Below are 12,262 nucleotides of genomic sequence, written 5' to 3' on the forward strand. Positions count from 1 at the left end.
AGACTCTATATTACTTAAGAAAAGAATTAATAATTATTAATATAGTTTAATAATATACTTATATAAAGTAGTTAATTTAAAAATTAAAAGTATTAATAAGTTAGTATATAAATTAACTATTATTAAAATTAAGTACTATAAACTTTATATAGTAAATAAAATACTAAGTAAATACTAGAGGGCTAAAAGAACCTAACTATATTTTAGAGGGTTACTTAATGCAGCTAAAGTAGAGGTAATTTAAGTAGAGAAGGGGGTTATTAATACTAAAGGCAAAAATATGTATTAGGAGGGGGCTTATATAGAGGGGAGTAAAATGCGCAAGTAATAATATAGTAATTATAGAAAGACTAAATATAATACATAAATATATTAAGTAGTTTAGGAGACTTCTAAAGAAGAGGATAATAAGTAGTTTTATTTAATTTTATATAATACTACCTAATTAATTTATATAAATAGCTAGAGAGTAGGAGAATATATCTTATTTACTATAATATGTTACTTACTATATATATATATTATAAATTAACTAACTTTAATAAATACTATAAGGAATAAAGTATTATTACTTTATATATATTTTTCTATTTATTATGTAAGCTTTAGCCTCTTAATATTAAGTACTTTAGCTTATTAGAGTACTTATATAGTAAGGAAATTAAGAAAATAATATAAATACAAATTTTAAATATTACTAAGAATAAATTCTTTTATACTTTTAAAGTAGTATTCTTTACTTTAATAGGTAAAATTAATATTTAATTTAATTTTAAATAAATAAATTTTATATATTTTAATTCTAAAGTAATTCTTTCTTACTTAAATTTTAAGCTAAAAATACTAATACTCTTAATTTTATAGTTAAATAACTAAAACTCCTAAAATATAAAAATATTAATTATAGTACTATAGAGTATATAAAGTACTATTTCTCTTAAAAAGAAAATTTAAGTATATTAAAGTAAATTACTAATATTAATATATAAAGTAATTAACTTTTAAACTAAAAGTATTAGTAAATTAACTTATAAGTTTATTATTATTAAAATTAAGAATTATAAATTTTATATAGGGATAGAAGTATTAAGTAAGTACTAGAGAGTAAAAAAGACTTAATTATATTTTAGAGAATTACTTAATACTACTAAAGTAGAAGTACTATAAGTAGAAAAGAGTAGTATTAATACTAGAGGAGAGAATAATACTTAGAAGGAGAATTATATAAAAAGTATTAAACTATATATATAATAATAGAGTAATTATAGAGAGTCTATATATAATATATAAATTTATAAAGTAATTTAGAATAGTAATAAGGAAGAGGGTAATAAGTAATTCTAATTAATTTTGTATATTATAGTTAAATTAATTTATATAGAAAGTATAAAATTAGAGGAAAGTATATAACTTACTATAATATATAGCTTACTATATATATATATTATTTTAATTTAGAATTATTATAGTATTACTAAAGAATTTCTATTTATAATATTAGTACTTTTAGAATAATTAATCTTTCTTTAAAGAAGAGTATGTTTCTTTTATTAAGAGTATAATTCTTTCTATTTTTAAGTATACTCTAAATTCTTACTACTTATATTTAGTAGAATTTATTTTTAGCTTATACTTTATAAATTATATTCTTTAAAGTACTAAGTAATTATTACTAAATATTTTTTACTTCTTATAAATTATCTTATAATTAAGTATAGAATATATTACTTTAAAATAATAATTTTAACTCTATTTAATTCTCTAGTATTTTTAAACTACTATTATCAAGTACTTACTATACTTTCTCTTACTCTTTAGTTTTAAATTATAATAATTATAATTATTATATATTTATTAGTATACTCTATAGTATACTACTAATATAAGAGTAAAATACTTCCATTTACTAATTTAGTCTTCCTATTACTATTAGGAATTTAAAGAAATACTTATATAGTATTAAAATATACTTATATAATTTTATTAGTATTCTCTATTTATATAATTTATTACTTTATTTCCTCTAGAAGCTTATAATTAAATTTTACTTTTAAGCTAATATTAGAAGAATATTTATATAGAGTATATTCCCCTCTATATATTCTAGCCTCCTAAATAGACTATTTACTAAATTAGTCTTTTCTAATTAATATACTTATATAGTAAGCGACGCATTATAGTAAGTAGTGCACAAGCTTATTATACCTTAAAGAGTACTTTTTTACCTATTTATTAAAAATTAAGTTCTTATCTAGAATAAGTATAACTTTATATAATGTATATACATAGTAAGTAGATTAATATAGTAAGTAAATTACTTCCTTATTATATGTAAAACCTCTAGTTTTTAATTATTTATTGAAAATCTATTTTAAACCTAAAAAATACTAAATTTAAGGTACTAGTAATTAATAAGAGTTATATTATAGGAAAAAATACTATATAAATTTTAACTGTAGCCTTATAAAGTATAACTTATAGAGCTCTTATCTACTTATATAATGCAATAGTAAGTATCTAGTAGTATTTATATATACTGCGCGCAGATAGTTAGTTTAATTCTAACTGCAGGAACCCCTATTGCAGTAGTCTAATTAATTACTAAATTACCTACTGCATATAGAGCCCTAGGCCCTATATATACAATAGGGCTCTAATAATAGTATATGCATTAAGTTAAAAAGTATAGGGTTAATAGGAAAAGGGTAGACAAAAATAAAACCCCTTAATAAGTATAAGAATATAAGAGGTTTTTCCTTTAACTCTTTAAAGGGGGGTTTACCTCTTATATGTATAGATTAAAATATTTATATAGGGTAACTTAGTACTATATAGGAAGTCTTTATTAAATAGTCTCCTATTAATAAAATATCCCTTTTAAATAAATAGAGCTCTTATCTAAAGGCTAAATAAGTTAATTTATATAATTTAGTATAATAAGTAGAGTAAGAATTTTAATAGTATTATTTTCTATAATGTATATATATAGTAAGTAGTCTATTATAGTAAGTAGCCTACTCCCTCCTTCTTCCTTAAACTTTAATTTTATATTAAAATTTCTCTATATATAATAATAAGTTCTTCTTTAAATAAAAATTATATTATTCTTATAATTAAAGCTATTAAAAAAGACTTAAAACTATTTATATAAAAAGTAACTTCTATTTATAATATTTTAATAGTAATACTTTAATACTAATATACTAAATAATTACTATACTGTAAAATTTATATAAAATTAATAAAAATAATTAAATTAGAAGAAATAGTAATTCTTAAATAAGTTATTAATTTAATTAACTAAGAATTTCTACTACAGTTTAATAATATACAAAATATAGCTAATTCCCTCCTTAATAAATATAATATAATATATATTAGACTCTAATAAGTAGATAATTTTATATAATACTAATTATAATTAAAACTATTTTTTTAATATAGAATTAACTATTAGAGAGTATTAACTATAAATTCTATAATTATATAAGTCTAATTTACCCTTATATAAAATATAATTATACTCTTCTAAGCTATACATTATATAAATTTATTTTTATTTTTCTAGAATTTAGTAAAGTATATTAAGTATAATAATTATATTAAGTTTTCTACTAATAATCTTTTAATAATATCTCTTATTAATTGTACTATACCTACTAAATAGTATAAATTACAGCCTACAGTTAGATTAAGTATTACTTAATTATTATATTCCTTAAAATATCCTCCTACTACTAAGCTATTCTACTAATAAAGAAGTAGAGCCTCTACTATAGGACTTACTTTATTCTAATAATTAAGCCTAAATTAGCTACTAAACTATTAAGAAGAAGGAGTACTAATTTAATACTTATAATATTAATTATAGTATAATTCTTTATTCTAGTATTAATAGTAATAATACTATATAATAATTTCCCTCTATATTATTTAATAATAGTACTTATTTAAATTACTATTAACTACTATATAATCTCTAAGGAGTTATAGTTAAGAGAGTAGAGTAAATTAAAGGGATTATTTATATTAAGTATAATTATAATTAAGAATATAGCTTAATTAAATTAGAAAGAAGAATTTAATTTAGTTACTTTAGTAGAAGTAGGTTTTATACAGCTGAGGGATAATTTATCTAAATTGTAGGTTTTATAAGTTATAAGTATAGTTAATAGGAGAATCCTAAATTCTATTCTTACTAATTATATATATTTAAAAAGCTTGCATTTTAAGATTTAATACCTCTATAATTAAGAATTCTTAATTTTAATAGTATAGACTTTAATAGTAGTAAAACTATCTCTAGTAAGTTAATTTAGTATTAAGACTATACTAATTCTATAGTACTATATATTCTTAAATAAGCTACCTTACTAAGTTAATAGTATAAGAATAGAGTATAGTACTTATATTAGGCTTTTTACTACTATTTTCTTTTTTATATTATATAACTAGTCTTAACTACTAAATCTAATTAATTCTATACTAGTTAAATTAGTATTCTTAAATTAAATATAAATAGTTTTAAGTCTTTTTTAATAGTTTTAATTATAAAAATAATACAAGTTTTATTTTAAGAAGAATTTATTATTATATATAGAGGAATATTAATATAAAGTTAAAGTTTAAAGAGGAAGGAGAAAGTAGGCTACTTACTATAATAGGCTACTTACTAATATACTTATATAGTAAGTTACTAGTTATAGTAAGTTACTTACTTCCTTATTATATGTAAAACCCCTATTTTTTAACTATTTTTTAAAAATCTATTTTAAGCCTACAAAATACTAGATTTTAAGTAGTAATATTTAATAAGAGTTAGATTATAGGAAATAATATAGTAGAAATTCCTACTCTAGTTAGTATATAGCCTTATATAAGCTAGCTTATTTACCCTATACTTAGATCTCTTATTTAGAGAGCTAAATAAGCTAGCTTATATAAGGCTATATACTAACTAGAGTAGGAATTTCTACTATATTATTTCCTATAATCTAACTCTTATTAAATATTACTGCTTAAAATCTAGTATTTTGTAGGCTTAAAATAGATTTTTAAAAAATAGTTGAAAAATAGGGGTTTTACGTATAATAAGGAAGTAGGCAACTTACTATAACTAGCAACTTACTATGTAGGTACATTATATATATATACTATATATTTATACTGTATATTATTCTAGGTATTATCCTTTACTCTTCTTACTTAGAAGAATAAGGAGCTTACTATAAAATTTTTTTTTAACTTTTTTCTAAGGCTCTTAGGCCTTAATACTTTATTTAATAACTTGTAGTTAGCCTGTATAGAAGCTCTAGCAGGACCCACTATAGCTGCCATACTGCAGCCAACTTAGCCACGGATACCGGCGGAAGTCTCATCCGACCCCCGGCCATCGCAGTGGAACGTGGCCACTCGAAGCTATCTACAATCGTGTCCTGAACCCTGGGTCAGCAACTACTGCCGACACACTTCCAAGGGTATCTACAGGACCAAACCTCGGCATCTACACGCCTTTTTTACACCTTTTAAGCTCTATCGACCACACGACACTGCGCTCTTGCACATATCGATCAGCTCTTCACCACATCCCGACGTTCAACCGAAGATGGACTACGAAGCTCTGAAAGAGCAGTGGAGCGAGGTTGAGGACCGCGATGGCGTCCGTCTCAGCTGGAATGTTCTCCCCAGCTCACGCATGGTTTGTAACGACATTCAGAGCTCTGAATGGCTAGCACTTACCAAACCTACTTTAACAGGAAGCGTCGCGACTCGTTGTGCCCATTGGCGCTCTCTACACTCCCCTTAAGGAGAAGCCCGATACTCCTCTTCTTCAGTTCGAACCCGTCACCTGCAAACAGCCCTGTCGCTCCGTTCTCAATCCCTTCTGGTGAGAATTTATCTTGATCGCTCCTGTCGAGCTATACTAACCCTAAGTCCATGCAGTTCGGTAGATGTACGAGCTCGGCTCTGGATCTGCCCATTCTGCCTCTCAAGGAATCCCCTTCCGCCTCACTACAAGGATATTACCGCCAATGCGATCCCACCCGAACTGCATCCTTCGAACACCACGATCGAGTACCGTCTTTCTCGCCCGGCACCAAGCCCCCCCATCTTTCTCTATGTCGTGGATACCTGTCAGGAGGAGGACAGCTTGGCTGCGCTCAAGGAGTCGCTGGTGATGAGCCTGAGTCTTCTTCCCGAGAATGCTCTTGTAGGATTGATCACCTATGGGACAATGGTACGTCAAACCGTTCATGTAGCCCGCCTGTGATGCTGACGACTACCTTTTACAGGCTCAAGTTCACGAAATTGGCTACACGGAATGTGCCAAGTCGTACGTTTTCCGTGGTAGCAAGGACTACTCTGCCAAGCAGGTTCAGGAGATGCTTGGGTTGTTGTCCCCTGCGATGCGTCCTGGCATTCCTCAGCAGCAACCCGGAAGACCAATGCCTGCCGGCCCTGCATCGCGATTTCTTCTTCCCGTCCAGCAGGCCGAGTTTCAACTGACAAAGGCTTTGGAGCAGCTCCAAAAGGATCCTTGGCCGGTTGCCAATGACCGTAGGAGTCTGCGCTGCTCTGGTGTGGCCCTTAGCGTGGCCGTGGGGCTGCTCGAGTCCTCTTTTCAGCACGCAGGCGGCCGTATCATGCTGTTCGCTGGCGGCCCGGCGACCGAAGGTCCCGGCATGGTCGTCGGCCCTGAGCTGAGAGAGCCCATTCGATCACATCACGACATTGACCGTGACAACATCAAGTACTACAAGAAGGCCCTCAAAGTAGGTATTTTCTTGTGGACCACGAGACAATGCCAAGCTGACTCACTCTCCTAGTTCTATGATAACCTCGCCAAGAGAACCGCTCACAATGGTCACATCATTGACATCTTTGCGGGTTGTCTTGATCAAGTTGGCCTCCTGGAAATGAAGGGGCTCTGCAACTCAACTGGTGGCCATATGATTCTGACGGATAGCTTCACGTCATCCATGTTCAGGCAATCTTTCATTCGCGTGTTTGAAAAGGACGGCGACGACAACTTACTCATGGGATTCAACGCTACCCTAGAGGTGCTAACCACCAAAGAACTTAAAGTTACCGGTCTGATAGGTCATGCAATTTCACTCAACAAAAAGTCAACGTCAGTAGGGGAAACAGAGTGTGGAATTGGCAACACCTGTTCATGGAAGATGTGCGGTATCGACCCCAATGCCAGCTACGGTGTCTACTTCGAGATTGCAAGCCAAGGAGGTCCAACACAGCACCAGCAGACGCCGCAAAAGGGAATGATACAGTTCCTCACATACTACCAGCACTCCTCCGGCCAGTTCCACCTAAGGGTCACGACAATTGCGAGGAACCTCAGTGGTCCAGCTGGCGACCCGGCGATCGCACAATCTTTTGACCAGGAAGCTGCCGCGGTCCTCATGTCTCGCATCGCTGTCTTCAAAGCCGAGGTGGACGACGGCCCAGATGTTCTGCGGTGGGTTGACAGAATGCTCATCAGGCTATGCTCGCGTTTTGCAGACTATCGAAAGGATGATCCCTCGTCTTTCCGTCTGGAAAAGAACTTCACGCTGTATCCACAGTTTATGTTTCACCTGAGAAGAAGCCAATTCCTCCAGGTCTTCAACAACTCCCCCGACGAGACGGCCTTTTACCGCCACGTCCTCAACCACGAGGATGTCAGCAACTCGCTCATCATGATTCAACCCACTTTAGATTCGTACACATTCGATCAGGAAGGCGGTCAACCTGTCCTCTTGGACTCGACCTCGATTCAACCGACCCACATCCTTCTTCTCGACACTTTCTTCCACATTCTCATTTTCCACGGAGAGACCGTGGCCGAATGGAGAAAAGCAGGCTACCAAGACCAAGAGGGCTACGAGAACTTTGCTTCCTTGCTTGAGCTACCCAAGGAGGACGCCAGAGTATGTTCTGCTTTGACGGTGAACGCTATGTGATGGCATACTGACTAACACGGTACAGGACCTCATCACGGACAGATTCCCGCTTCCGCGATTCATTGTTTGCGACGCAGGAGGATCTCAGGCCAGATTCCTCCTCTCAAAACTCAACCCCTCGACAACACACACCACGGGTGCCTATGGCGGAGTAGGGGCGCAGAATGCCCAAACCATCTTCACCGATGATGTCTCGCTGCAGACCTTCATGGACCATCTAATGAAGTAAGATGAGTCGATGTATAAATTACCGGGGAATGGTTTGCTAACGATGATCTCCAGGCTCGCCGTAAGCGGCACGAATTGAGAAATCGATGCTTGAGCTCACACCACGAGTGTTGGGGGATACGGGCTGAGGGGTACAAAGCAGGGTGATTCGGCCAGCATGTGTAGCCGCACTCAAGGTTTTAGCAACTTAGTTGTCCATGTATTGCTGCAGTCTAGCAACTCTGCTCCGTGGGTGTTTGAGCCAAAGCCTCAAATCCTTAGGGGCAGGATTTGACTTCACATCGCGGTAGTCTGGCCGTTGTTGATGGGCCATCTCGACCTCCTTCCCTATCGCAACTTGAGATAGACGGGATACACTTACCTAATGCAACAAAAAGGAATTGTTCCACAAATTACTGCAGGAGAACGTTTGCCGACTTTTGGGAGGCTTTGGATGAGAGTTGATGAACAAGGGGCTCGATTTTGACAAGAAACATCGTCATGCCGAGCGGGACTTGGTGGGGGGAGGCTCACTTGACTTAGTGGACTGTGTCAATCAAACCATTTACCAGTCATATCTACCCCGCCCCCACCATGCCAACAGCCAGACTGCAAAGGTCCTCCAGCTGAGGGTCCAGCGCAGCAGCGCAAGAGACTGTCAAACTGGCCAATGCGGGCATGGTGCCTAGGTACCTACATAAGGTTGCATGGGGCATGTGGCTCAATAGTGGCTAGTGAAGCCTCTGACAATTTGGCAAAATAAAAAAATGAAATTGAATATCCAGGGATGGACAGCACGTGACCGAGTTGAGACTGACCCACACTCTATACCTTGAAGGCACAGTCATTGGTCGTATCCTCGTTAAAGCATTGGTAGCCACCCAAGGGTGTGGCTCGGTCTTTCCTTGTCCCATTTACCCTATGGCGCACAATCTGGATTATATCGATTTTTCTCTCCTCTTCCCCGAGAAACCACTTCTTCCTTTGATCACCAACTTTCCCACCAGACCCAGATCCGAGAGCAGTAACAATGCGTAAGTCGTCCCTCTGACACCGGGCAACCCGTTAATACGTGACCGAGGTTTCTAACGTTAGTCTCTCCGTGCAGCTCCTAAATTCGATCCCAATGAGGTTAAGGTCATGTTCGTCAAACCTGCTCTCCCGCCGAATCGAGAACCAAGATTACTGACCTAGATTGCGAATGCAGCCACCTCCTCGCCACCGGAGGTGAGGTCGGTGCCTCCTCTGCCCTGGCTCCCAAGATCGGTCCTCTCGGTCTGTCTCCCAAGAAAGTTGGTGAAGATATCGCGAAGGCCACTGGCGACTGGGTATGAAACGAACCCTCGATGCGAAAATTCCAAAGGGTGAATAACGCTGACGGCGATCGAATTGCAGAAGGGTCTCCGCGTGACGGTCAAGCTCACCATCCAGAACCGTCAAGCCGCCGTCTCCGTCGTCCCCACCGCCTCCTCTCTTATCATCCGTGCCCTGAAGGAGCCCCCCCGTGACCGCAAGAAGGAGAAGAACATTAAGCACAACAAGTCTGTGCCCCTCGACGAGATCATCGAGATCGCCAGAACCATGCGCCACAAGTCCTTCTCCAAGTCTTTGGAGGGCACTGTTAAGGAGATTTTGGGAACGGCGAACAGCGTTGGATGCCAGGTCGACGGCAAGACTCCCAAGGCGATCACCGAGGCCATTGAGGCTGGCGAGATTGACAGTAAGTGCTTGAGTTCTCGGAAGTTCACCTGCATGCGATATCATTGCAGACCCACAGAAACAGTTAGCTGACACGAGCTGTGAAGTCCCCGAGGAGTAAAGGAGGTCAATAGCCGGACGGATACTCTCGCATGACTTCTGGAGTTTAGGAATGGTTCTGCATTCAGGGACTACCCAAATGGGACGACCTTGGGCAAATAAAAAAAGACTTGCCAAATGAATAAATCAAATGACGAACATCTGCTCGATGCCCTTTCTTTTTTGTTTTTTTGTTGGTGACTGCCAAACGTGCCGTGAGGGCTGTGTATGTGGCAATCATTCCCCAATTACCGCCACTCTGAGATGTGCAACTGCCTTGCGTCAAGATTAAGCTTGATCTGGAAAAATAACTGTAATGCATTGTTTGCCGCAAAACATACTGCCACCTCCCGCTGTACCATGGAAGTTGAGGTCTCTGAGGTCGATGACATGTTTTCGTAAGGTGATTGGGAGGCACCTTTGACGACAGCGGTTTTTGCAATGTGGGGGAACCTCCCCAAACGGGAAGTTGACAGTGAAGTATCCGTACTGCTGCCTTCACTTCCACGACAAGTCAACCCTGGTGAAACAGTCCAAGTCATCGATGTATACGGTTCCTTGACAGTCCCTACCCATGATGAATGATTGATCCGCGACGATGAAGTAGGACCTGCCTACATTGTAAAAGACCATGCCTGCGATTTGAATTCAATTGATGACTGTCCGCTGACAACTTCCATATGGCATCTGGAATTTAGCCCCTTGTCACGAAGTAGAAGGAATGACCATATTCACCGCTGTGCCCCGGCGTCCTACACTGGAGACAGCCCGATCACTTCAGCATGGAAGGAGTGATCTGGATGGAAAGAGGAGGACAAGATGGGAACTAGCTTTAGTGTGTCTACCTAGGTAATATTAATATCGAGTTGACGATTGCTTCGTTGAGGTCCCAATCAGTGTGGTTCGCTTGGCAGTGTGGCCAAGAGCCGAGCAAGCAGGTAGGGAGACACTAAGTTGAAAATGCAACAAGGTTTCATTTGCGTATGGTCGAGGTGCCAGTTGCCCCTCCGTATTCTATTGCCAGTAGAGACGCAGCGACCTCTCGGGAGCCGAATTCATCGAGTTAGAGAATGAAGCTTTCCCGTCGATTCTGGTAATTTAAGTACGCCCTTGTTGTAAGCGGCCGCATTGCGGCCAGGTTTAGTCGCTCACCTCAGTATACGCACGGCTTTGATGGCTAGCATCATCTACACCAATCATGACATTTGACCCACGGCAACCAACAACCAATCCAAGGCAACAACCACGGTCCATGGATCCCATCATACCTTGGCGCAGGCGAAGACTTTATTGGGGCTCCTGTGCTAGCTGGCCTTTTATCCGTGCAGACACCTATGTACAATGTACCTGTAGACGTTTAAGGACGGACATCCCTGCCGAGGTTGGAGACATTGGAGTACGTCCTATTGGAGAAGTGCTGTCCCTAGATAGGGGCCCAAAGCACGCCGACAGGTAGACAGGCATAGGGAGGTAACCTCTGGGCGGGTTCTCGAGCGCAGATCGAGATGAATCGCACAGTCAGTTAACAAACCTGTTGGGCATTTCCTGGTTCTTACTTGGCAGAAGAAAAAATCGCCCTCCTCAACCCAGCCCACTTCAAGAGTCTGCGCCCTGGGCTCATCCAGGCCATAGCAAACCGGCCTTGATTGCGTCTTCTCTTCCGCAAATGACAGCCACACACCCACGCCGACACTTACCGCTGCTGCTACGACTGCAGCCCCATTATCCGTACTTTGACAGTGACACTAGTGGAAACAGCGCCTCATCCCGCACTTCGCCTTTCTTTTACACACATCCATCCGTCGACAGAGCACATTGAGCTACTGCTCTATTGATCTCCCGCCGCCGCCGCCGCCGCCGCCGCCGTTGACCCTCGCTCTGCGGACCCGCCCATCTCTCCGTACACCTTGCCCTCAACCTTCCCGACCGACGACGTGCCCGGCACAAGCCCACCGGCTCGACGACGAACCCCCTAGGCAGTCTTTACCATTGTCATATCTCGGTCTTGTCGATTTAAAGCCGAAGGGAGGTGTAATTCTGGGCACAAGAAGGCCATAGTGGCCGGCGGCACTGGTGTCGGGCACTGGCATCAATCGCCCTGACGGCAAGGCGGCCCAGATGCCATGCCCGTCAGCGGACCAGTCAGCCATGCTCTAGCCAGCAGGCAGTGACAACTGGTTCCCGGATCGCTGTATCCAATCCGTCCTTCGCCTTGCTCCAGCTTTTTGGGCTCTACTCGTTCATCGGTCGAGTCGCCTCATGTTATCTCGGAGCCCTTTCTCTTCCGCATTGCATAACTC

General features: G+C 38.1%; 2 protein-coding genes across 2 annotated transcripts; both read left to right on the plus strand.

Moving 5' to 3' along the window:
• Positions 1-5,605: 5,605 nt before the first annotated feature.
• On the plus strand, positions 5,606-8,265 carry CH63R_10033 (Protein transporter SEC23; the record flags this gene model as incomplete). The annotated part of the gene is made up of 7 exons (XM_018305007.1): positions 5,606-5,698; positions 5,757-5,887; positions 5,944-6,238; positions 6,294-6,773; positions 6,828-7,925; positions 7,984-8,183; positions 8,241-8,265. 7 exons carry the CDS (start codon positions 5,606-5,608, stop codon positions 8,263-8,265), a joined length of 2,322 nt encoding a protein of 773 aa, XP_018154431.1.
• A 930-nt stretch (positions 8,266-9,195) lies between these two features.
• Positions 9,196-9,984, plus strand: CH63R_10034 (60S ribosomal protein L12; the record flags this gene model as incomplete). Its single annotated transcript, XM_018305008.1, has 4 exons — positions 9,196-9,199; positions 9,360-9,493; positions 9,561-9,885; positions 9,971-9,984. 4 exons carry the CDS (start codon positions 9,196-9,198, stop codon positions 9,982-9,984), a joined length of 477 nt encoding a protein of 158 aa, XP_018154432.1.
• Positions 9,985-12,262: the final 2,278 nt, after the last annotated feature.

This window comes from Colletotrichum higginsianum, assembly GCF_001672515.1.
Source record: "Colletotrichum higginsianum IMI 349063 chromosome 7 map unlocalized unitig_7, whole genome shotgun sequence".
In the NCBI taxonomy this organism is placed as follows: domain Eukaryota; kingdom Fungi; phylum Ascomycota; class Sordariomycetes; order Glomerellales; family Glomerellaceae; genus Colletotrichum; species Colletotrichum higginsianum.